Source organism: Pinus tabuliformis, chromosome 1_2 (genome assembly GCF_031772625.1).
Source record: "Pinus tabuliformis cultivar Carrire ecotype Pingquan chromosome 1_2, CPIR1, whole genome shotgun sequence".
Lineage (NCBI taxonomy): Eukaryota > Viridiplantae > Streptophyta > Pinopsida > Pinales > Pinaceae > Pinus > Pinus tabuliformis.
Genome location: NC_142298.1, coordinates 283,753,712 through 283,781,145, shown reverse-complemented (window position 1 = coordinate 283,781,145; position 27,434 = coordinate 283,753,712). Strand labels below are relative to the sequence as shown.

General features: G+C 42.0%; 1 protein-coding gene across 1 annotated transcript in view; it reads right to left on the bottom strand.

The window, feature by feature from the left end:
* Positions 1–22,179, bottom strand: part of LOC149205435 (SNF2 domain-containing protein / helicase domain-containing protein / HNH endonuclease domain-containing protein) — a 460,346-nt gene extending 438,167 nt beyond the window's left edge. Inside the window, exon 1 of the mRNA XM_089397405.1 lies at positions 21,500–22,179. Within this exon, the coding sequence (XP_089253531.1) occupies positions 21,500–22,003 (504 nt within the window). The 5' untranslated portion in view covers positions 22,004–22,179. The remainder of the gene's footprint in view (positions 1–21,499) is intronic.
* Positions 22,180–27,434: the final 5,255 nt, after the last annotated feature.

Below are 27,434 nucleotides of genomic sequence, written 5' to 3'. Positions count from 1 at the left end.
AATTGCTCTAAGCATAGAACATACCTAAACTTAGCATGGTATCAGAGCTGAGGTGAAGACAAAGCCCAAGCAAGAGTGAAAGAGCAATCACCGAAAACAGTTGGGAAAGGACAAAAGGCTCAATGGATTCCTCAACCCTCTTCAAATTCACCGAGGGTGAAGTCGAAGCAGAGAATGTTATCAGAATGGCGCGGCGGAAGCTTCTGATGGCCTACCTTAAGATCACTTCAATGGGAAGTCCGGATCTAAGGGTGGAAGGAAAGGCAGATGCCTTGTTTGAATAAGTTCGGCCATTATACGAAAGAGTGTCTGAATGGTAGGGACACATCACTTGATGATGATATTCATTCTCGGGACATCTTCAATGATCAGACGAATGACAGGTAATACAAATCATCAAGGAAATAGCTGACTCTTCAAAGAAAGCAAGGAACCCCAGGCACTGCATCGGATAGAAGGGTGTTCTCTCTAATTTGGTAGAGATGGAAACAATCGTGGGATTATACTCGGAGTCAACGCCACCTATCCCGAAAAGGGTGTAGGGAATGTTACCCCTCAAGTGAATGAGGGTAGCTCAATTCATTTACGAGAATTTCTTTATGTACCTGATCGCAAGAAGAACCTGGGGTCCATTTCGGCAATGGAAATCAAAGGTTTCAGGGTGGCATTCATTGATGGAAAGGTACATGTTTGAAAATAGAATTTTCAAAGATGCTTTTACTCATGGGTTCAGGATCGGCAATTTGTATCAAGTTGTAGGATGGTCCATTGGGACCGTGTCAGTTGACACATCTCATCTATAGCACCGAAGGTCTACTTATTATGGGGCCCTACCCGATGTAAATCAGATGGTGACAGGGATGCCTGAATTCAAGAAGAGCATGAAGGTACATGTCTGAGATGTACCGAAGGAAAATCTTACAAGGAGACCATTCCCCTCATGTAGCAAGTCCACAGGCTTGGAACAACCCGAGGGGTTTGAGATTCATGATCGGGAATCTCATGTATGCAGGTGGAAGAGAACCCTCTATGGCTTGAAGCAAAACACCCCAGGCTTAGTATGAGAGGATTGATAGCTATTTGATGAAGTTGAGATTCACTAAGAGTGAAGCCGATCCAAACCATTGCTTGAAGGTTGTGGATGATAGACCTCTCATACCGACACCTTCTGAGGACGATCTCTTTTTGACAGGTACAGACCCTCTCATTTGCAAAAGTAAGAGGGAGTTGGATTCCGGATTTGGAATGGTAAACTGCAAGCCTGTGACTACCTCAATGGCTCTTAACTTTCAGAAGTTATGTGGTAGGGATGCAGACCTGATTTGGGAAATGCCTCTGAGTTTCATAAACTCATTCTAGCATTGATGTTCTTGGTGAACTCCCGTCCGGATATATGTTTTGCAGTTAGCATGTTGAGCTCATATATGGTTGAGCCTCACTAGATTGGTGCCAAGAATCTTCTAAGATATCTTCGAGGCACAATCCCTCATGAATTGAGATACACTGCCGGAAATGTGAATCTACATGACTATTCGAATGTTGATTGGGCAGGCAGTGTGGAGGATCGCAAGAGCACTTCTGGGTGTTGGTTCTCTTTGGGTTCTGCTCGATATCCTGGATGAGCAGGAAGCAGAAGACGATTGCTTTCAGCACCGTTGAGACCGAATACATAGCTACGAGTATGACCTCGTGTGAAGCTGCTTGGTTGTGGAAGCTCTTCAATGAGCTGTTTGTACACATGATGGATACCACAGTGATCTTCTGTGTAAACCAGAGGGGGATTCGATTGTTGAGGAATCCCGTATTCTATGATTGCTCCAGCATATAGACATCAGATACTACCTTATCTGGGATATGTACATCAATGAGCAAGAAAGATCCATCGAATTGGGACTGATGTGCAATTCATAGACATTTTGTCAAAGCCCAGAGGAAAGGTCAAATTTGTGACTTTCCAGAACGACTTGGAGTCGTTGAGAGACCCTCTTATGAGAGTCCTGTATGATGCATGCATTGAGCTATGGGAGCTCTGGGGGGCTTGGGGTACTTCTTGGAGCAACAAGGGACCATAAGGTGACTCACCCTCCCCTAATGGTGCATTGTGTACAGAGTGAATGGTTTAGCCTTCCCCTGTGATACCCCTTGGCGACTTATGGACAGGATGAGTGGTTCTCCTGTCGAGGCATCCTACCCATGCAATCTGGGACTCAAGGGAAGTACCTCTCATCTAGCCAATGAGTAGGGAAATGGGGTTAGGGACCATACTAGTACTATCGATGGACGCATCGTTGTATCTACCATACTCCCTATGCTAGGATGACCTACACTGATCTGGGATCAGTAAGAGTGATATAGCTCACTCTCTTTTGATATTGATCTGGGATCAATGAAACTGACTTCAAGTCAGTATGAGTGGTTTGAGACATTCTCTTGTGATATTGATCTGAGATCAATGAAACTGACTTCGGGTCAATAAGAGTGATATAACTCACTCTCTTTTGGAACTGATATGGGATCAGTAAGAGTGGTATGACACACTCTCTTCATATGGGACTGACTCTGGGTCAGTAGAGAATGGTATGAGACATTCTCGATCAATTCTTCTTCTTCATGGTTCAGCAGATCAGAGCAATGCAGGGCACTAATGGCAGAGATAGTTCAGTCTGGCAAATGGATCAATGAATGGAGTTCTCCCTAGTTGAGAGGGAGTATTAAAATTGGCAACTAGGGCCAAACTCCATGTGGGTCATCTTATTTATGGCAGCTGATATTTTTCTTGGACTTCTCTCATCAAGAGGTATAGGATTGATCTAAAGATCTTCCGATTCCAATAAGTATTCATGGAGATATGAATTTATTTGTGTTATTGGACAATTCGTCAAGGTCGGCCAGCAATCAAATGTGAAAATTCTATCACTACAGCAACTGATTTAATTTTCCTTCTTATTTCACCATAAGTTATTCATGAAATTACTTCAATAAACATTAAAATAAATACTGCTGCAAATATCACACCGTAATACAGAAACAAACATATGCACAAGAATCAACACATTGACACAGTTATTTTGGACTACTATCCCCGGGAAAACCCAATGTGGGAAAACCAGTGCAACAAGGGAGGATTTTATTATTCATCAATTTTCTAATACAACAGGGTGCCAAACTGGCTTACCCACATATAGACAAATTTTCCAGCACTTCTTCTGAACTTAGCATCAGCCCTATTGACCTCTGCGTGACCTAAAACCCTCTGCGTCAACCTGTTGAGACTCTGCGCAGCCTCTCTAGCCTTCTACGTCACTCCTGCAGCCTTTGTGTGGATGACGCAGGCCCTACTAACTCTGCGCAGTCTCTGCTGGCTCTGCGTGGCTCCCTCTAGCCCTGCGTCTGCCTTTTCTGCCTTTGTGTTGATCTCTCGTCTCTCTGTTCCGTACTTGCTGCCTCCTGACTGCTCTCCAGACCACTGGTTCAATTTCTCAGCTAACCCCGCTTCAAAAATTGAACTGACTGGTCTCCCTCAATTTATTCTCCAAGTGACCCTCAAGCCTCCTCTTATACTTTTCTTGTTGACAAATCAACAGTCGAGATTAAGTCCCTAATCAACGGCTAAGATTAGATCTGGCTTGATCCATGACTTTTGGACCATTCTAACATAGTTTTATATTAATAGATATTAATATTATATTTTCCCTAAGTTTAGACTTAGGGACTCCATTAAAAATATTAATTATTTTAATATCTCCCAAACTGTTTAGAATCTGCCCAAACCCTTTCTGGGTATTGGAGATCTCATATGCCTTAGCCTCTCCACCAATTTTCGTGGCTAGAGCACATCCGATTCTACCCCAAATCAACACTCCCTCTTAGCGAGGGTTGTGCTCTAGTAATACTCCTCACTTAGTATCACTCTGATCATCCAGCATCAATCCCTGTGCTGATGCTAAGCCTCCCTGCCCAACATCCTCTGCACTGCTGCATCCTGTACTGCTGCCCAAGACTCTGCTACTGCCACTGCTGCATCTATACAACTCCCTCTGCATCTGTGCCATTGTTGGTCTTTTCTCCCAACACTGCATCCGCACTGCAACTCCCTCTGCATCTGTGTTGTTGTTGGTCCTTTCTCCCAACACTGCATCTGCACTGCAACTCCCTCTTCATTCGTGCTGCTAACACACTCATTTCTACTTCTGAAAGGGGTTCTTTACCATCCCCATCTTTTCCCTGAAGTAGTCAAATTTTGACTTTCCAAGGGCCTTGGTGAGGATATCTACCACCTGTTCTCCTGTAGGAGTGTAGCTCAACTGTACAACTCCTCGTTGGACACAGTCTCTAACAAAGTGACACCGGATATCAATATGCTTCGACCTATCATGAAACACTGGATTCTCAGAGAGTTTGATGCAACTCTGATTATCACACATGATCCTGGTCGCCTCCATATTTCTTCTGAATAGGTTCACCAACAGTTTTCTAAGCCATATGGCCTCACACGAAGTTGTGCTTGCTGCCATATATTCTGCCTCAGATGAGCTCAGAGCCACGGACTTCTATTTCCTACTGCACCAGGAGGTCATTCCTGATCCAATGTTGAAACAGTACCCAGAGGTACTTTTCCGATCCATTGAACTTCCTGCCCAATCTGCATCAGTAAATCCACTCAACCTGATATCCTTCCCCTTGGTGTATAAGAGCCCATAATCAACTGTTCCCTGTAAATACCTAAGAACATGTTTGGCTGCTGCCCAGTGTGCCCTCTTTGGTTCCACCATGAACTGACTGAGGGTGTTGACAGCGTAGCAAATATCTGGTCTAGTATTGACCAGATACATCAGGGACCCTATGAGTTGTCGGTATAGGGTGGGATCGACATCCTTGTCTTTTGATGCATCAATCTTCGTCCAGTTGGTGATCATTGGCGTAGCCATAGGTCTATAGTCTCCCATCCCAAACCTTTTCAGGATTTATGTAGCATACCTCCCTTGCCCAAGGAAGATTTCTCCTTTCTGCTGCCAAACTTCCAACCCTAGGAAGTAGTGCATTCGTCCCAGATCCTTCATATTGAACTCTGTGGCTAGATTCTTCTTGCAGTCCTCAATGAGTCTGGATGATCCTGTCAGAAAGAGATCATCCACATATAATACTAAGATAAGTGGCTCGTTCTCTACAACCAGATAGTAGAGATTCGGATCCGCGTCACTCTTGACAAATCCCATCTTCTGCAAGTAGCCATCTATTCGACCATACCACACTCTCGGTGCCTGCTTCAGCCCATACAAGGCTTTCTTCAGTTTGCGTACATGGGACTTCTTCTCATGAGTTTCAAAGCCCTTTGGTTGTTCAATGTACACCTCTTCTTCTATTACCCCGTTCAGAAATGTCGTCTTGACATACATTTGATGGATCTCCCATCCCATCTGGGCTACAAGAGATATCACAGTTCTAATAGATGTATACCTGGCTACCGGGGCGAAGGTTTCCTCATAGTCAATCCCTTCCTTTTGAGCATACCCCTTAGCCACAAACCTGGCCTTGTATTTCTCAACACTGTCATCCGCAGCATATTTGATCTTGTAGATCCATCTTGAACCTACCACAGATCTGTCTTAAGGCCTTGACACTACCTCCCAGACATCGTTCACCATTATGGAGTTATACTCCTCTACCATCGCATCTAGCCAAACTTGATGCTGAGTTGCCTCCTTGAAACTAGCAAGCTCTCCATCCTGAGCTACTAACGCCTGATATCTGTCTAGTTGTTTTCGCTCCCTCTTACTATTCCTTGGCTCACCAATGAAGTTCTCTGCATCACACAGAATCTGACGAAGTTCCCTGCTAGTTCTACCTCTGCCAGTAGGTGCTTCTATTCACTCCTCCTCATCCTGAGAATCTTCTTGACCTGAGGAAGGATTCTTCACTTTTGTTGGTTGAAGAGGCATGACCAACGGATCCTCTTTCGACTGCTCCTCGGAAGGCATTTCGCGAGATCTTCTGAAAGCTCTGTCCTCCATGAACTTTAGATCTCGTCGTACTACTACCTTCCTGCTCCCTGGAAGATAGATTATGTATGCCTTAGCTGCCTCCTTGAAACTGGCAGGCTCTCCATCCTGAGCTAGTAACGCCTGATATCTGTCTGGCTATTTTCGCTCCCTCTTATTGTTCCTTGGCTCATCGATGAAGTTTTATGCATCACGCAGAATCTGACGAAGTTCCCTGCTAGTTCTACCTCTACCAGCAGGTGCTTCTGTTCACTCCTCCTCCTCATCCTGAGAATCTTCCTGACCTGAGGAAGAATTCTTCACTTTTGTTGGTTGAAGAGGCATGACCAATGGATCCTCTTTCGACTACTCCTCGGAAGGCATTTCGCAAGATCTTCTGAAAGCTCTATCCTCCATGAACTTTACATCTCATCGTACTACTACCTTCCTACTCCCTGGAAGATTGATTATGTATGCCTTAGCGTTCTCGCTATATCCCACCAGATATCCCTTTTCTGCAGTCTAATCCAGCATCTCCCTCTTTTCTTTGGGTATGCGGCAATATGCTAAACTCCCAAATATCCTGAAATGACTGACTTCAGGCGTCTTCCCAGTGAATACTTTCTCTGGAGTAATCTTGCCCATTGAGGAGTCTTGTTCTGAACGTAGACAGTTGTGTTGCGTGCTTCCGCCCATAGGATTTTTGGCATATCCTGATCATACAGCATGGCCCTAGTTGCTTCTACAATAGTCTTATTTTTCCTTTCTGCCACCCCATTCTACCCTGGATTATAGGGAGTTGTCCACTCTCTTCTGATGCCCTCCTTAGCGCAATAATCATTGAAGTCCTTATCGACATACTCTCCACCATTATCTGAGCGCAAAAATTTTACTTTCTTCCCAGTCAAATTCTCCACCAGAGCCTTGAACTCCTTGAATCGACAGAAAACCTCATCCTTGGTTTTCAAAAAATAAATCCAAGTTTTCCTCGAGTGGTCATCAATGAAGGTAAGGAAATACTCGGCACCACTGAGAGCTTTGACGAACAAAAGTCCGCATATATCTGAGTGTCAATCCTAGTACACTCTTGGCCCTGTGTTTGCTCCTAGGAAATGCTGCCTTGGCATACTTTCCTAGAGCGCATCCCCTGCATACATCATCTTGTTCCGTACTCAGATTCGGAACTCCTGTTACAGTGCTCCTGAGAATTCTTAGAGCTCCATGGTGCAAGTGACCCATCCTTCTGTGCCATAGTTCGTTCAAGTCCTTGTCCTCGTGACTGTCTATTAGTGCCATTGGTGATTCTAGTTGTAATCTATACAACCAATTACTTTTGATCCCCATCTTCACTTTCTTTTTCCAGCTCGGGTGTTTGACGTATACCGTTTCCTTGATGAAGTAGACGTCATAGCCCTTGCCTTGTAGTTGTGACACGGAAAGTAAGTTCATCCCCAATCCTGGTACATGCAGCACATTTGTGGCACGGAACCGTTGTCCCGATTCTGTCTGAAAAACTATGGTACCCTTCCCTACTGGAGTACACTTTGCCTTGTTCCCCATGGTGATCTGAAAGTTCATCTTCTCTTCTCGATATTTTGAGAAACACTCCCTGATTCCCGACATAGGCCACAAGGCTCCACTGTCTATATACCATACTTCTGATGATGCAGCAGTAGTCATGCATGCCACTTCTTCCAACCTGGAAGCCAACATAGAGAAATTGAAATCTCTCTCTTGTGCAATCTTCTGAAAATCTTTTTGAGTCCCTTGAGGTGGATGCCTCTGCATTGTGGTCTCGACCCATAACTAATTTTCCCTTTCTGTCTCTGATTACTTGCTCTGATACCATGTGAAAATTCTATCACTGCGGCAATTGATTTACTTTTCCTACTTATTTCACCATAAGTTATTCATGAAGTTACTTCAATAAACATTAAAATAAATATTGTTGCAGATATCACACCAGAATACAGAAACAAACATATGCACAAGAATCAACACATTGACACAGTTATTTTGGACTAATGTCCCCAGAAAAAACCCAATGTGGGAAAACCGGTGCAGCAAGGGAGGATTTTATTATTCAGCAATTTTCTAGTACAACAGGGTGCCAAACTGGCTTACCCACAGATAGACAAATTTTCCAGCACTTCTTCTGAACCCAGCGTTAGCCCTACTGACCTCTGCGTGACCTAAAACCCTTTGCGTCAGCCTGTTGAGACTCTGCGCAGCCTCTCTGGCCTTCTACGTCACTCCTGCAACCTCTACATGGATGACGCAGGCCCTGCTGGCTCTGCGCAGTCTCTGTTGCCTCTACGTGGCTCCCTTTGGCCCTGCGTCTGCCTTTTCTGCCTCTGTGCTGATCTCCCGTCTCTCTGTTCCGTACTTGCTGCCTCCTAACTGCTCTCCAGACCATTGGTTCAATTTCTCAACTAACCGCGCTCCAGAAATTGAATTGACTGGTCTCCCTCAGTTTGTTCTCCAAGTGACTCTCAAGCCCCCTCTTATACTTTTTTCGTTGACAAATCAACAGCTGAGATTAAGTCCCTAATCAACGGCTAAGATTAGATCTGGCTTGATCCATGACTTTTGGACCATTCTAACACAGTTTTATATTAATACACATTAATATTTTATTTCCCTTAAGTTTAGACTTAAGGACTCCATTAAAAATATTAATTATTTTAATATCTCTTAAACTGTTTAGAATCTGCCCAAACTCTTTCTGGGTATTGGAGATCTCATGTGCCTTAGCCTCTCCACCAATTTTCGTGGCTAGAGCACATCCAATGCTACCCCAAATCGACACCAAATAACCCCCATGTCTGCTCAACGTTTTAGTATAAAAGGAGGTGACTTGAGAGTCATTTGCACACTCACTTCACTCTTGATTTCTCTCCACTTGCTTTGGCTTTTAGTGGAAGAGAAATCTAGGAGAGGAAGCCCTAAACGCAGAAGGAAAGGAGCCTTATCATGAGACCTTGATGCAGTCTTAAAGGAGAAGCTTTAACGCTATGAAGGAGGGTTTATCTACATTGCTAGGAGAAGCCTTCTATAGGTTGTCTAAGGAACCCTCATACACTGCCCTAACCTAGCTGTCTAAAGGACATCTAACCATAGTCTTAGCAAGGAAAATCTAACCCTAGCCGCAAGCCTATGATGCCCTAGCCGCAGGGCATTTCAGGTGACTAGATTAGTAGAAGGAGGACTGAGGATTCCTACTATAGGAGGTCGAGTTCTAGGGCCGAGAGGGCAAGGCCGAGTAAAGGAGGAACAAAACACTGGTTGTTTGGGCACATTTGGAGGAGGCCGAAATCTACAGCAAACTGTTGCTAGGCCACAGGCCATAGCAAACAGTTGGAGGTATTCTAGGGTTGCGTTGAGGTGGTCAGACCCTTAAGAGGACAACGTGGCATATGAGGAGCCTCTCCAAGGTTGGTCGCAGCACTAGAGGACTAGTCTTGCTGACTGTGTGTTGGGTTAAGGGCAGTGGAACATGCCCTAACCAGAAGTGCAAGCACAGCAGTGCAAACAGTGGTGCAGCAATGCCACATGGGACAGCAGTATGGAAACAATGGAGACAGCAATGTTTTTGTGGAGGATTGTTGCCCTGAAGTGGATCATTAAATAGCAGCAATTATACTTGGTGCAGCAAATGGCACATGGGATAGTTGTGGCAGTATGGTGCAGCAATGTCACATGTGACAGTTGTGGCAGCATGGTGGAGCAAATGTCACATGGGACAGTTGTTGCAGCATGGTGGAGCAAATGGCACATGGGACAGCTCTGGCAGCATGGTGCAACAATGGCACATGGGATAGCTCTGGCAGCATGGTGCAGCAATGGCACATGGGACAGCAGTGGCAGCATGGTGCAGCACAGTGTGGCAGCATGACATAAGTAATGGTGCAGCATAGTGATGATGGGTGCAGCATGGTGTAGCACAGTGAGGTGCAGCATGAAGATGAGGTGCAGCACAATAATAAGTGTTGCATGGTGATGGAGTCACCGTGGAGAATCAGTTGAAGCAGCATGTCTTCAACTGAGTTCAGCTACCTCATGTATCATCTTCTTCGAGATGATCTCTGCTATTATTTAGATAAGTCAAAGTGTTGACTTCTGTTGTAAATGTACTATCTCTCTCTCTGTGTGCTGAACTATTGAAGAACAGATAAGAAGAATTGATCAAGGGCAAGCGTTTCCCCACATTGAGGTTTGCCCCTGGCTAGCGCCACATCTTGTGTCCTCTTGTCTTGGCTTGTCTTCTGCGATTTATATTTATGTTCTATCTACAATTTAATATTATGCTGATGTGATTGCTAATCTAGAAAAGATATTGAGCTAACTGTGAAAATTGAAATAAATTGTTTTAAGCATAGAACATACCTAAACTTAACAGTTGTTGATGTCTGACACCACTGTCCATCAACTACTGCACAAATGTTGCATTTGTACTGTTGTTGGCCCTGCCACTGCCAACACTGCATCTGTACTGCAACTCCCTCTCATTTCCTGCCACTACAACTGAGAACCCACCTATTTCCACTACTAAAACAGATTCTCTACCATACCCATCTGCTCCCTAAACTAAATGAATTTAGCTCTTCCTAGATCTTTTTTGAGTACGTCTGCTACTTGATTTCCTGTGGAGACATACTGCAACTATACTGACCCACGTTGAACACAGCCTCTGATAAAGTGACATCTGATATCAATGTGTTTCGACCGATCATTAAATACTGGATTCTTAGAGAGTTTAATACAACTCTGATTATCGCAGAAAATATTGGTCGCTTCCATCCTCTTCGTGAAGAAACTCACAAGCAATTTTCTAAGCCATATAGCTTCGCACATAGTTGTGTTGGCCGCCATATATTCTGCTTCTGCTGAGCTCAAAGCTACCGACTTCTGCTTTCTGTTGCACCAAGAGATTATTCTTGATCCAACACTAAAGCAATACCCAGAGGTACTTTTCTGGGCTACTGAACTACCTACCCAATCTGCATCTATGAATCCATTCAATTTGACGTCATCACCTCGGGTGTATTTCAACCCATATCCGACTGTTCCACGCACATATCTAAGAATGTGCCTAGCTGCTACCTGATGCACCCTTTTCGGTTCCACCATGAACTGACTATGGGTGTTGACAACGAAGCAAATGTTTGACCTAGTGTCGACCAAATACATGAGCGACCCACTGAGTTATCTGTACAAGGTGGGGTCCACCTCCTTGTCTCTGGATGCATCTATTTTCTTCCAGTTGGTGATCATGGGCATAGCCATGGGTCAGCAATCCTACATTCTTAATCTCTTCAGAATCTTTGTGGCATATCTTCCTTGCCCAAGGAAAATCTCCCCATTCTTCTGCCAAACTTCCAACCCTAGAAAATAATGCATCAACCCCATATCCTTCATGTCGAATTCTGCTTCAAGATTCTTCTTGCAATCCTTTATGAGCCTAGATGACCCTATTAGAAACAAGTCATCCACATATAATACCAAAATAAGTGGCTCATCCACCATTAGATAGTAGAGATTGGGATCAACATCACTCTTGACGAATCCCAACTGCTACAAGTAACTATCAATCCGACCATACCATGCTTTGGGTGCCTGCTTGAGCCCATACAGGGCTTTCTTTAACCTACATACATGAATTCTCTTTTCATGAGTTTCGAAGCCTTCAAGTTGTTCTATATACACCTCTTCTTCTATCACCCCATTCAAGAATGTTGTCTTGACATCCATCTGGTGAATCTCCCATCCCATTTGAGTTGCTAGGGATATAACGGATCTGATAGAGGTATATCTGGCTACTAGGGCGAAGGTCTCCTCATAGTTTATTCCTTCCTTTTATGCATACCCCTTAGCCACGAACCTATGCTTGTACTTCTCTATGTTGTCATCTGCAACATACTTTATCTTGTAGATCAACCTTGATCCTACAACTGATGTATTCTCTGGTCTAGGTACCACTTCCCAGACATCATCCGTCATGATAGAACTATACTCTTCTACCATGGCATCCACCCAAACTTGGTGTTGTACGACTTCTTGAAAGCTAGAGGGTTCTTCAACCTGTGCTACTAAGGCTTGGTACCTGTCAAGTTGTCTACGCTGCCTCTTTTCGGTTCTAGGAGCTCCGACAAACTCCTCTGCGTCCCTCAGCATCTGTCGTATTTCCCTGTTGGTTCTACCACTGGTGGTGGGAGGCTCAATCAAATCCCCCTCTTGTTCCTGTTGTTCCATCTATTGAGAACTGCCTGGATTTCCTACTTCTGAGGAAATACTGGTGTTGGTCACTGTGCTCGATCCAAGTGTCTGTCCTCCTGCTTGTCCTCCTTGCTGCCCCTATTGTTGTTGGACTAATGGAACATCTACTGACTTCTGCTAGCATCTCTCAAGATTTCCTGAAAGCTCTATCCTCCATGAACTTTGCATCTCGTCTTACTACAATCTTCCTGTTGCTAGGAATGTAGATTTTGTATGCCTTCGAAGTCTCGCTATATCCTACAAGGTACCCCTTTTCTACAGTTTGATCCAATTTACTACGCTTCTCGTCTGGAATGTGACAATATGCCACACTTCCGAATATCCTGAGATGACTCACCTCCGGCTTCTTCCCTGTGAAGACACCTTCAGGCGTTTTCTTCCCCAATGCTCTGTGAGGAGTTCTATTCTGGATATACACTATTGTGTTGCAAGCCTCTGCCCATAAGAATCTAGGCAAGTCTTGGTCATACAACATAGCCTTTGTCGCCCCAACAATAGTTCTATTCTTTCGCTCTGCTACTCCATTCTGCTCTAGATTATATGGAGTTGTCCATTCTCTTTTGATGCCCTCCTTTGCGCAGAAATCTGTGAAGTATTTGTTTGTATACTCTCCACCATTATCTGAATGCAATACCTTTATCTTTTTTCCTGTCATATTCTCTACGAGAGCCTTAAACTCTTTGAACCAATCAAAGACCTCATCCTTGGTCTTTAAGAAATAGATCCAGGTTTTTCTAGAGTGATCATCAATAAAGGTGACGAAGTATTCGCCACCACTAAGAGTTCTTGTGGACATTGGGCCACAAATATCTCAATGTATCACAATACACCTTCCGCTTTGTTGTTGCTTTTGGAAAAGTTGTTTTAGCGTACTTCCCTAGTACGCATCCTCTGCATACGTCATCATGATCAGTACTAAGGACTGGAACTCCTGTAACAGTCTCTTTGAGCATCCTCAGTGCTCCATGGTATAAGTGTCCCATCCGCCTGTGCTACAGTTCATTCAGTTCTCTTTCACCATTATGATTGTTGCTTATCAATGCCATTGGAGACTCACGCTGCAATCTATACAGTTTGTTGCTTCAAGCTCCAATTTGTCTCTTCTTCTTCCAACTTGGATGTTTGACATATACTTTCCATCCAATGAAGTATACATTGTATCCCTTGTCCTATAACTGGGACACTGAAATCAAATTCATTCCTAACCCGGGCACATGCAAAACATTAGTGGCTCGGATGTTGGTTTCTGCTTCTGCTTGAAATGCTATCGTGCATCTCCCCACTGGCGTACACTTCGTTTTGTTTCCCATAGTAATCTGGAAGTCCATTTGCTCTTCTTGATAGTTTGAGAAATATTCTCGTACTCCAGTCATATGGGTTGAAGCCCCACTATCAATATACCAAACATTTGTTGACGCTAAACTTGACAAGCATGTGAATTCTTCTTCCAATCTGGAAGATAATTTAGAGACATCTTGATTTTCCATCCTTCTTTGTGTTATTTTTCCTATCGATTTCTGATGTTTTTTCTGTCCCAACAACTGCTGCAGAAAAATTGCGTCTTTGCCTAAAGACTTCTCTGCGTTGCTCACTCTGTCACTGGCAACCTTCAATCTGGAAAACTTCCTCTCTGTCGACTCTCTCAAAGAGAGATTTTCCTATGAAAATTTTGCCCTCTTAGACTACGTAATTCCTCTCGGGATTCGATTTTTTGCCTATGCAGCGATTTCGAATTCCCTTCCTCTCTTCAATGTTGGCTCTTCTGGTCTGTACTCCTGCTTAACTCAACTCCTATACCATGTGAAAATTTCTAAATAGAAATCCAACTACAGTGACTGATATTATTTCTTCTACTTATTATTTCAGAAATAAGTTATTCACAGTGTTTCTATAGCAAATATCAAAATAAATTCTATTGCAACCTTCACAAGAAAATACTGCAGATAGTAAATGCAAGGAAAAATACTAGCACAAGTATAATGACAATGACAGTTATTTTTGGACAATTGTCCCCGAAAAAACCCAATGTGGGAAAATCGGTGCAGCAGATAAGGGTTTCTTTATTGATCTTCAACAAAAATCTCATGTACAAGATACAACCAGCAGAATAGAAGAGGAATTTTTGTGAGAAATATTACAGACGATATTCTCACGCTTCTTCGCTAAATTCCGACTTTGGAGAGGACCTGTTGCCCCCTCTGCATCTTACTGCGTCAGCTTCTACGTAGGTACTGCACAGTCCCAGCGTCAATCCCAGCGTCACAACCTCAACGTTGTCCCTCCTCTGTTTTGCGTCTTCTTTCTGCTCCTGCACCCCTCACTGATGTTGATGCCCTCTCTCCTTTTCACCTGCAACTCTCCCTCTAATTCGATTTCCTCTTGCCGAACTTCGACTAGTGAGAAAATCAATCTTACTTGGGTAACTGAGTATCTGCTCGGTGTGTTTTCCAAATGCCCATCAAAGTCCTTATAATCCTCCAGTTGAGTAATCAACGGCCCAAATTAAATTCTAATCAATGGCTCAAATCATATTGACTTGATCCTCATCTTCTTCTAGAAGTTTCACCCACAGTTTGATTAATACCCTTTAATCATTTTAATTTCCTAAGTTCAGACTTAGGCACCATTAAAAATAATTAATTATTTTAATAAAACTGTCTCCGGGTGGAATTTCGCAAAACGATTTCTGGGTATTGTGAAATACATGTGTCCACGTCTCCCTGCATATTGGGAGGCTTAGAGCACATCTGATGCTACCATAAATCAACACTCTTACGATCCACCACACTGTTAGCCCAGTCAACATCTGAATATCCATGTAGCCTCAAGTTCCCGGTAGTGTATCTCAGTCCATAGTGGATTGTGCCCCATAGATATCTCAAGAGATTCTTAGCAGCAATCCAATGAATGTGATGAGGCTCAACCATAAATTGACTCAACGTGTTCACAGCGAAGCATATGTCAGGACGGGAGTTGACCAAGAACATCAGGGCCCCCACAAGTTGACGATACTCGAAAGAGTTCACTAATCCGAGCCCAGCAACACTTCCACATAGCTTCTTGAAATTGAGTTCCATCGAAGCAGATACGGACTTGCAGTCCACCATCCCAAATCTCTCAAGTAGCTTCACAATGTATTTTCCTTGAGAAAGGAAAATTTCACCTGGCTTTTGCCAGACCTCTAGTCCTAGTAAGTAGTGCATCAGTCCTAGGTCCTTCATCTCGAATTCGAAAGGCAACTCCCACTTGCATTAATGAATGAGAAGGGTCATCACCTGTCAGAAAGAGATCATTCACATAAGGGACCAGAATGAGAGGCCTGTCCTTTTCAACCTTGAAATATAGGTTTGGGTCAACATCTCTACTTGTAAATCCCAGCTTCATAAGATAGCTATCAATCCTCTCATACCAAGCCCTGAGGGCTTGCTTCAATCCATAGAGGGCTTTCTTCAACCTGCATACATGTGTCTTACAATCTTGAACTTCGAACCCCTCGGGTTGTTCTACATAGACTTCCTCCTTAAGCGAGCCATGCAAGAAAGCAGTTTTGACATCCATCTGGTGTAGGCTCCAACCTTGCGAGGCAACAAGGGCTATGATCAAACGGATGGTGGTATATCGGGAAACCAATGCAAATATCTCATCATAGTCTACTCCTTCCTTTTGAGAGAAGCCTCAAGCAACGAATTTGGCCTTGAACTTTTCAACACTCCCATCTACTCCATGTTTGATCTTGTAGAGCCATTTTAAAGTGACCACTAACTTGTCCCTGGGTCTAGGAACCACATCCTAGACATCATTCTTCATGATCGACTCATTCCTCGTTCATCACATCCTTCCAAACTTGGTGTTTCACAGCTTCTTCGAATGTACAAGGCTCAGATTGTACAATGGTACTCATGGCAACTAAGTACCCTTGGTACCTGTTCGGCTTCTTGCTTTCATGAAATGTCCCCCTCGGTGCAATGTGTTTCTCAGCATCTTCAAGAGTATCTTTGAGCCACAAAGGTCTTTTTCTTGAAGTAGAGGGCTCACTAGGAGGTGGATCAATGGGATCCATCAGACCTTCCACATCGGGCATCGGGTCATCAGACGGAGGTTCATCTTGCTTTCCTGCATCATCATCATCATTGTCCTTCCTAGGGATAGGAAGATCTCGAACTTTCCTAAGGGCAGAATCTTCATCGAAAGTGACATCATGACTTATTTCCACTTCCCTTTGACCAGGCACATAGATTCTATATGCCTTTGAAGTTTCATTGTAGCCCACAAACGTTCCTTTCTTCCTAGATGCATCTAACTTGTTTCTTTTCTCTTTCGGCACATGAAAATATATGGGACAACCAAAAATTCTAAAATGAGAAACATCAGGTTTCTTACCAGTGAAAACTTCTTCAGGTGTCTTGAAGTCCAATGCTTGATGCGGGCATCTATTTTGAACATACACAGTGGTGTTGGCAGCTTCTCCCCATAAGAGCTTCGATATACCTTGGTCATGAAGCATGGCACGAGTGGCTTCTATGATAGTTCGATTCTTCCTTTCGGCAACTCCATTTTGCTTAGGAGTATATGTAGTAGTGGTCTCCCTCTTAATCCCAGCTTCTCTACAATAGTCAATGAATTCATTTGAGTCATATTCGGTCCCATTATTGGTCCTTAATATTTTGATCTTCTTCCCTGTTTGAATCTCGACCAAGGCTTTAAAAGAGCGAAACCATTTGAACACTTCGTCCTTCTTCTTCAAGAAATAGATCCATGTTTTGCGAGAGAAGTCATCCACAAAAATCTTCAGTGCCATAATTTGGATTGAAGAGAAGTATCGCAAGTCATTGCTCCCAACGTATTTCCTCCAACCTGATAAAGACCTTCAACCCTGAATCCAAGAGTGAATGCATCTCTCGGGTTCCTTTGCCAAACACGAACCTTCCCATCAATGAATGTCACCTTGAAACCTTTATCTTCCATCGCAGAAATAGAGACCAGGTTCTTTTTCAAATCAGGTACATACAACACTTCTTGTAAATGAAGGGTTTGACCTTGATTTAAGTGAAGAGTAACAGTCCCAATTCCTTTCACGGGATAAGTGGCATTATCCCCAAGTATAATCTCCATATTTGTCTTCTTTTCAATCAAGTTTGAGAGAGCTTCTTTGTACCCAGTGAACTGCCTTGAGGCACCACTATCAATCAACCAATGATCTGATGTATCCGGAGGAGAAGCAGTGGTGAGGGTAGAAATAAGATAAAAAAAATTGCTTTACAACATTAACTTCTTCATACCTAGAGTTTCTTAACTTCTTGGGAGGACGACCATTTCCATTTCGAGCAGCGGGAGCATTCCTCTTTCCTTTGTTGTTGAACCTGTTGTTCCTTTGATTGCCATTGCCCTTGTAGTTGTTGTTATGATTGTCATCATCTCTTGGAGTATCCTTCTTGTGAGGACACTCCATAGCAAAATGTCCAAACCTGTTGCAATTGAAGCATCTCTTTTTCCTCCTTCTTTGAATCTCAGTTTGAACCCTTGACCTTGTCTTCTTGGACTAGCATTGCTCTTTCTCCTAGCATGAGCAGAGAAGGTGGTAGAATTGTTTCCATTTGAGGGCTTGTCTCTTTCGATCATCCTTATTTCTTTTTGAGTGCATCTAGCCAATAATTCATCAAATCCCGGAATCCTATCATTGTTGATGATGGGAGTGTTAAACACATCCCATTCTCTTGTAAGGCCTCCAAGAGCAATAAGAGTGAGCTCCCTGTCACCAATGACTTCTCCAATAGATAGGAGATCATTCTTGATTTCGGTAATCCTCATGAATTAGGATTGAATGGATTCTCCTCTATCCATCTTGATGTCTTCCAACTTGTTCTTGAAAAAGAGAACTTGATTTGCATTATTTACTTTGAACATACCAACCAGCTTGTCATAAATTTCCTTAAATGTTTTCAAATCAGAAATATAGACAACCAATGGCTTGTGAAGAGAATCAACAATAATTTTCTTAGCTTTAACCTCACCTTTCTTGTACTTGGTTTGTGCAACTGCGGATGCATTTGAAGGAGGTTCCACTACTCTTCCTTTGACATAGTCCATGGCATCATTTTCTTCCAAAGTCAAATCTAGAGACATCTTCCATGCATGATAGTCGGATTTGTCCTTAAGTTTGTCCTCGGATTTGAAATAAGATGTAGTCATCATTAGGACTACTTCCAAGTTTTAGTCCAACAGCTTCCCTTAGTGATTTTTTTTCCTCACTCTTGCTTGGGCTTTGTCTTCACCTGAGCTCTGATACCATGTTAATTTTAGATAACAACGGTATGTTTTATGCTTTAGCACAATTTACTTCAATGTTCCTTATCAGCCCAATGACAATTTCCAGTTATATCCAGTAAAATTCACATTAACTTAATCACATTGACAATAAATGCAGATAGAACATAAAAACAAGTGCAAAAGACAAGCCAAAACAAGAGGACACAAGATTTGGCGGATTCCAGGGAAAAACCCCAATGTGGGGAAAACCCTTTGATCAAATTTTCTTATTATTATTTAATAGTTCAGCAGAGAAAAAGAGTACAAATATCAAATTTACTTGCCCAAAACAGCCCTGACAAATCTGCAGTCAACTGCAGTCAAACTTCAGCCCTAACAAAAAAGTCAGCGTTGGTCAAAATAGCAGCAACACGTATTTAATGCAGCTCAGTCAACCCAAGTCAAACTCAACCTGAATAGGAGGTCAAAGTCAACCCAAAACAGATCTGTCAAACTCAATCAAAGGAGAGAGAAATTCTGCTGTAATTTTCTGCGGTCAAATCTGAAGTCAATGTTGAAGTCAACGCTGGTCAAACTGCCCAAAACACCTCAGTTTCTGTGCCTAGCAACTCGGCCTAGAAAAATTGGAATTATGCCCTGAAAACTGAAGTCAAAGATGGTCAAATGAGCCTTGTTCAACGCTGGTTTGTTTCTCTAAAATTCGGCCTGCACTTAACCCTGAAATTTTCGGCCTCTTGCCTCACATGTGAACAAGAGAGAGAGGCTGTCCAAGCTGTACGAACCAATCAAGAGAAGAGAGAGAGATGAATGATATGATGAGTGATGTCCAAATGAGAAAAGAGGTCACTCCTATTTAAACAATTCGTTGAGGGTGAGGAGACACATTCATTGGGCTTCTTGAACCTACATTTGACTGAAGGCGACCTTAACAATTTGTTCATGAGAGAATAAATTCAAAATTCTACTTCTGTTTGTGAGAATGAGATGATATTTATATCAAAATTGGACCTCTCGAAAAGAGGAATCCAATGCGATAATCATCTCCATCATATAAGCTGTCCTAAGGTGGAATTTGGCCCTAGTTGTCAATTTTAACAATATGACATAAGTGAACTTGGTTAAAGAAATCATTGGAAATAATTATCAGAATAGAAGATCAGATTTCTCCTAGAAAATCAACAGCCTTGCACCTCTATCACCTTATACAGTGAGAATGCCTGCACGTCAAGCTAAAATGATGAGTCACTGTTCATTAAAGAATTTTTTTTGTTTCTCCCTGTGCACTTCCAAAATTCCCAGCTGCCTCTATTGGCCTGAACTGATATACATGAATGTTGTTTATCAGAATAATATTTAAGAATAAAACAGAAAATAATGAACAGGCTGAACTGGCCTTCGGATGGTTGATATTCATAACTTATAAGTGTTTGATGCTGCTTGAATGTGATCACAGGGAATTCGGAGTTAGCACAGGCTGGAAAAGTAGGTACATCGTTGAGATGTAGAATAAATACTCACAGCAAGCGGGGTTCAGAATGGCTGGTCCTTGGTTCTCACCACAAAGATATTCTTTTCTGTCATATTATTAATTCACAATGCATGCCACTGGGAAACTACACTATCTGGCATGCACTAGCTCCTACAAATTGCTAACGCGGGAAAGATTTTGCATGCAGAATGATTTTCATATGAAAGTGCCATTGCTAGAGATTTTAATGGGTTCAGATTGTGGGAGAAAGATTTGATTTCAGTTACACCAGTTAGACCAATGGGTCAGAGAATTGCCAATGGTGTCTTGCAGATGAGACCAAAGTGTTGCATTGCTTCTCAGATGGACCTTGAAGACAGTTTGACAGCATGCAATCATCAACAAGAACATAAAATACATTGCAAACAGTTTTGGAGTTCTGTAATCCAAAATATTCAATGTTGTAGAAGTTGGGGTCATGGTCTTCAAATTCCTTGTACATATGTGATTCATCATTAACAAAGCTTTGGTCTGGCCGGTAACTATGTGGTTGTTTCTCAGTATTTCTCAGTACTTCTTCTGCCTTCCAGTTACCTGAAAAACAAAATATATAATAAAGGTCATCGAAATACAAGGTTATTAATAGAGATGTCTGGCTTCTAATTCTCAGCAATCTGAAAATTTTCTTGGGAATTTCTGGCATGTCCTTTGGAAAGTCAAATTCCAAAATAGAAAGACTGTAAGACTCTCTGGAGTCTGTCTCTGTTTCTATGTTACTGGTAAAAATATAGTCCACACTTGAAAAAGCAGGTTATTGAGGCAGAGTATGGTCTGTAAGCATTTCAAAATTTTATCGTGGATTCCAAGCTTCTGCTTAATTGAAGAAACACTGGAACACAAAGTTGTTGACTGGTTGCTTGTAAAAAGAAATCGACACTAAAGCTCACTGGAATGAAAGGTTATTATGGTTGTCTCTGTGGTTCCAAAATGCCTCTGGAGAAATTCTACCTTCTTCTAATTGAAAAAGCAAAAAATCCAATAAATAAGAGGCCACTGTCTGATATGCAAGGTAAACGTTAGCTGTTGCTGTCTGGAGTAGCTCAGCGTTTCGAATAGTACCAGAAAGCATTTCTTTGGAATCTGTGGCTCCTGGCGAGAGACAGTAGAATACAGTAGAGTAATTATTAATGGAGAATAAAGTCCAGTATAAGGATATGTCACTGGAATAAAAACTTGTGATACATGACATAGAGAACATCCAGAAGCCAGAGAGGTCTCGCAAGGCATGACACGATATGGCCCAAGTTCCAACCAGAGTGAGAGAGGATGCTATCACATCCACCCCGGTACTTGCACAGCAAAGTTAACTTCCAACGACGTATGACATGATATGGCCAGCAGACAAGAGCGAGGGAGGCATTATCACATCAAGCAGGGGCAACCGAGGGACTTTCATCTCACAGCCAATGTGCAGAGTATGAGGAGAGAAAAAGGGCAATAGGACGCTTACCGATGAAAGAAAGGTGTTGAAGTGTGTGAGGGATTCCTGCCTTCCTTCAGCGGTGGAACCAGGCGCAGGTGCAGTGGAAACAGTGAACTCGGTGGGCGAGCATAGCTCCAGAACAACTGTTAGATGCTGCTGCTGCTGATTCGACGGCGGCTGCGAAACGTTTTTCGGAGGCGGCTGGTTTGCAATAATCTTGCGGCACGGAAAGAGATTCCAGGCATTGCTCCCATTCCCCCCTCCTGATGCTCGTTGCGGCTGCGAAACGTTTTTTGGAGGCAGCTGGTTTGCAATAATCTTGCGGCACGGAAAGAGATTCCAGGCACTGCTCCCATTCCCCTCTCCTGATCCTTGTTGCTGCTGTTGGGCCTTGATGTGCTGCTGGCCAGGTAAAACGCTCTCTGCATTCGGCTTTTGATTTGAACCTTTTGCTGCCGCTGCCCGTCGCTTCTCCAGAGCTGCTATCCGATTTGCCTCAGCCCGCTTGCGCTGCTCCTCCGTTATCTGCATTATTTTTTCTTCACGCGACAACAACTCCCACTCTTTCGATCCGATTGATATAAAATCAGAGCTTGGATTTCTTCCCGCCCAACAGATATCGCTGGAAATCTACGACCAACGCCTGTGATTGAACGCTGATGAATGCTGAACAAGAAAGATTTCACACTCTAGGCTTACGCTGTGAATCTTTGTACTGGATTGCTTTCAAAATTCTCAAATCAAGTCAATCCAGAGGACGGTGCCACGGACAAACTTACTCGTTCATGGATCAAACTGTTTAAACCCGTTTAAATTCAAATTATATGAAAGAAGTTGAAACACAATCTTTGGGCCACGGTCATTTCATTTCTTTATGGGTGTCACCAAGATTTAATGGTTCTTTTTTTCTTTCCTTTCTGTTTTGTTTTTTTTTTTTTAAACCATGATATGGTATGATGCTGGTCGTTTTGTTTTTTTTATTTTTTTCACATAGCATGGGTGGCTATAAATTTTGTGAAAAGAGATCAAAGATATCTCCTGGTGAGATTTGAAATTTAAAAGAGATCAAAGAGAGATTTGAAACTAAATTAAAAAGAGATCAAAGATATTTCCTTGTGAGATTTGAAATGAGATGGAAGAGATAACAACATTTTATTGTGTAAATGAGTTATTTATTGGACTATAAACAACACTCAAGCACTTACAAGAAGGCCGACAAGGTATGATGCCAAGTACAAGATTGATTGATATCACTTCAAACGATGCACATATTAGTTAAATAGGGCTCTTAAGGCATCACTATGCATTTCCAAAGTTTTTATGGGAGTGATATTTTTCAATTTTTATTTTTTTAAATATTATGCCTGTTTCATATTATTCATAATATATATAGTAAAGTAATTATGTTGATAAGTATTTTTATTTTGGAAATAAAATGGAGGGTGTAAGACTGGAGATGGAGATATATCTAATAGTCATACTTCACAACACACGTAAGGTAAAGTAATTATGTTGGTAGGTATTTTTATTTTGGAAATAAAATGGAGGGTGTAAGATTGGGATGGGGATACATCTAATAGTCATACCTTTTTTTAATCTTGTCATTTAATTATTTAGTTATTTGATTGTTAATTACAATATTAGAAGTGTTTATACCATTGGTGGATGTTTGGTTGGTGAGTGAAAGACGTCTAAATGGTTGACATATGATAATCCCTATCTACCTTCACAATCCGTCCTTGGTGCAAATGCTAGCTACTGACTTGAAACGAAATTCCAACATAAGGATATGCCGTTGTAGAAGTAGTTTTTAATACATTGCATAGATGACAACCACATAGAACACACAAGGCATGACACTAACAATGTTGGCAATGTTAATGTCAGGTTGAGGAAGGATGTCATCACATCAACTTCGATGCTTGCACCCTAAAGTCAATGTTTAAATCAACAAAGCTTTTGGTGGGGGGATGTCTCGAAGCCATTTGTCCTGCAATTGTTATGCATGTGGAATTACTCACAAAACAAATGCACATGGAAAGAGAATAGTTATTATCAATGTAGAATGAAATTTTAACATAAAGTTATGTTAATTGGGAAATAGCTTGTAATATGTTACATAGATAACCATCAACAATCACAAGCATGACACCATCAACGTTGTTAGTATGAGAGCGAGAGAGGATGTTATCACATCAACTTCAAATCTTATGCGCAAAAATTAATTTCCATATTTGTAGAGCCTTTGGTGCATGAATCCTTATAAATCCCTTTGTCTCACAATTATTATGTGTGCAAAATTACTCCTGACCCACTCCCGACACACACACACACATACACATGGCATGAGTAAAGTTGTTTTTGGTATGGGAAAGATCCCCAAGATGGAGATATGCCACTACAAAAATAACTTGTAATATATCACATAATGAGAACCACAAGATAGAGAGGACCCACATGACATGGCATCCATATCATTGACAATGACAACACTTAAAGGAGGGAAGTTGCTATTAAATCAATTACTCTTGTACCTCAAAGCCACGTATAAATAACCTTCTTAATATGGAGGAGGAAAGTATTGATGTGGAACTAAATCCCAACATACGAATATGTTTTTACGATTATAGTTGCATGAGAATGTTAATGTGTGTCATATTGATGCCTCAACCAAGGATGTGACTTTGTTTTTTAGTAAGGTTATAATTAAGAAATCTCAAAAGTACAAAAGCACCTTTGAGTGATATCAATATTAGAGTAAATGAGCATGTTGCCACATCAACCCAAAGACTTGTGTCCAGGATCCAACCTCTTAAACCTTCAATATAGGTAATACTTCTTAAAACATCATTGATAGTGATGATAGTTGGGATTACATAATATTACAATTATTGTTTTCGATAACATAGGTGTAATGAGAATAACAATTACAAGAAAGGGACTTGCAAAGTATAGAGGAGTAAGGAAACAATGATGGTTGTTCGACAAAAGAGGGTATTTCCACACTAGTTGAACAAGTTAAGAAACCACTCAAACAAATAGATCAAACATCATTGCACCAATGTTCTTCATGGTTAAAATCCTCAAATAGGGAGATAATCTCTAACGCCCTCCTCCCACATCTACCCAAGTAACCGTCCAACCGGGGTAAACATGTGACGAGAAGTTACTATGATATGATTCGACCTCCTAAGTCACCTTAAGGAAGTGGAAGCGATGGAAAGGCACCATACAAACCTTCCACATCAACAACGGGACTCTCAGGAACCATCCCAACCTCTCAGGTAACCAGCCCCTGGGTCCCACTGAGTTTTTAAACCATTAAACTCTTGGACGCTCCCTTGATATGGACATGCATGCGTCCAGGAGGCCCTGGACACTCCCACAACATGGGTATGCATGCGTCCATGGGCTTTTCTCCTCATAACTGTGCCTGCGTCTCCAGGATTTGTGCCACCTTTTCAGGCCCAGAGGCCAGGTCAGTGTCCATAACTCAATGACACTTTCGGAAATGAATTTACACAACATAACAATGATGCATTTGTAAAAACATCAACAAGGATTAGAATGGACCCCTACTAGCCATGACAAACATTTCGTCAAACATGTCACAATTATGTAATGTATAGGTTTAAACAACAAATCTGAACATAGGGGTCTCATATTCATCTGAGAATCGCTAAGAAGCATTGATGCCTCAACACATGTAGTTTCATCCATTGGGCCATAGATACATTGTTCATTCGTTTACAAGTAAAATCATGACGAGAACCATACATAGCCACTGTCATAACACATGTTCATAACCAACATAATAGCAACAAAAATATGAAGGAAATCACAGCCATGTTAGCCACATATAAACCAGTATAACTCATGAAATAACAAGGAGAAATAACCTCATATTAATGATGCAAAGGCCAACCAGTTGTGGGACTTCCACGAACCACCCGACCATAGACATGGACGAGCCAAATCTCTCTTCAGTCAGTCACCCCCCATGCCATATTCCAAGCATGAATGTGGGATCTCATAAAACATATCAATCAAAACCATTAAGGGCTTCCAAAGGCCAAACCACCTCAACCCATCAAACAATGGTTCTACCTCACAGTCGCACATCACAAAACCATCACCAAATTGGTTTCTACCCAAGCCTTCCTTCCAGGGCTCCAGAGTGTTTGTTCCAACCAAGGATACAGGACTAGTAACTCAACCCACAGCTGCTACCGAGCTCCAAAGTGTTTGTCCAACCAAGGCTCTAGGACTAGTAACTCAACCCACCAAGGGCTTAAGAGTGTTTGCCCAACCAAGGCTCCGGGACTAGTAACTCAACCCAAGTTGTTACAGGGCTCTAGAGCGTTTGTCCAACCAAGGCTCCAAGAACTAGTAACTCAACCCAAGCTAAAGGAAACATGAGAACCAACCATAAAACAAAGAAGTAAACCCACAACACCATGGTAATCTAGGAAATGACAAGGCTAGGAAAATCCACTATTAATCCTGGCAATCCTCCATGACAGTGACAGTTCATGACAAGTAAACCACATGCATATGCCATGCATGCCAAAACTAGTGAGGAAAACATACATGCAACTCGGTACCTGCAAGCAAAACCCATTGTAGTTGTTGATCCTGATGTCCTATTACGCTTTCATGCTCTTCCTTTGCCTTCTTGCTCCAAAACTCCAAGTATGCCACACTCTCCAAGAGTGCTCCAAGAAAACTTTGTCTAAGAGTATGAGAGAGAGAGAGCTCCAAAACTGAACTGGCAAAAGTATGTGAACTGATCCCCATAAGCCTTTTTATTAATGAGTCCTCTATTTTCTTTATTTTCCATTATTTTCCTCCTCACATGCAACCTGTGACCTTTCACCTTTCTTTTCTCCTAATTTCCATTATTTTCATAAATAAATGTGTCAAAATGTCACTTTTCCTTTCTAAAGCCTTTGCCATTGCCTTTGCCAATTTCTTTAGCCATTAACCAATCACTAGTGATCCCCATCACTATGTTTTTTCCCAACATTCAGCTTGGAATAAGTGTCCCACCAACCGTGGTTATTATTTTTCCTTTATTAACTTTATTACATGGAATATTCACCAGGGTTGTTACAAAACCCTCCCCCTGGGGGAACATCGTCCTCGGTGTTCAACAAACCAACAAGGTTGTTGTAAGCAAATCATACTGCCCATGGAGCTTTATAACTTAGCTCCTGGCAGTATTTACAATGATCATCCTGTTGAGAAGCAAACCAACATGACAACATAACAAGTATAACGTCATAAATGACACGACACGACACCCATATCGCTTATTGGATTTTTATAACATAGCTCATGGTGATATTTACATCCATATACATATGTACATATACCAAACATCACTAAAAACATATACCAAAACATCCACTCAACCAGTGAATAAGGAAGCATACATAGCCCACATTTGATCTGCCATCTCCCATGTAGCTTCATCGGGCCCAATGTGCTTCCATTGTGTTATATAGTATTTTGCCGCACTCCCAATCTCATATCCTGAAGTGTCGCACTTTGTGTCATCAATGTCACAAGTGTCGCAAAGTGATGAAAGTTATCGCAAACAATGTGTTCACCATGAAACATTTTTGGAACATCCCTGAAGAAAAGGAAGAAGACTTGCCTTCAAATCATTCTAAAGAGCTTGTCAAAAACCTTGTTTTGCAAGCCCAACGCTACTTTTATCAGGAAAATCTGTGCTAGTAACCTTTGGCATTACACATGCCTAGTGCTGCCAACGCTACTTTTATCAGGAAAATCCACGCTGGTCCTCTTCAGGCAGTTTTCCCAAAATGGAGGAGAAACTTCTCTTACTAGAAAGCTCGAGAACAACGATGTGGTTTCAGGTGAATGAAGGTTGGAACGAGACCTCCCATTCCTATCCCTTGATCTTATTTCCATGGATCTCTCCCTTGATATGTGGAAA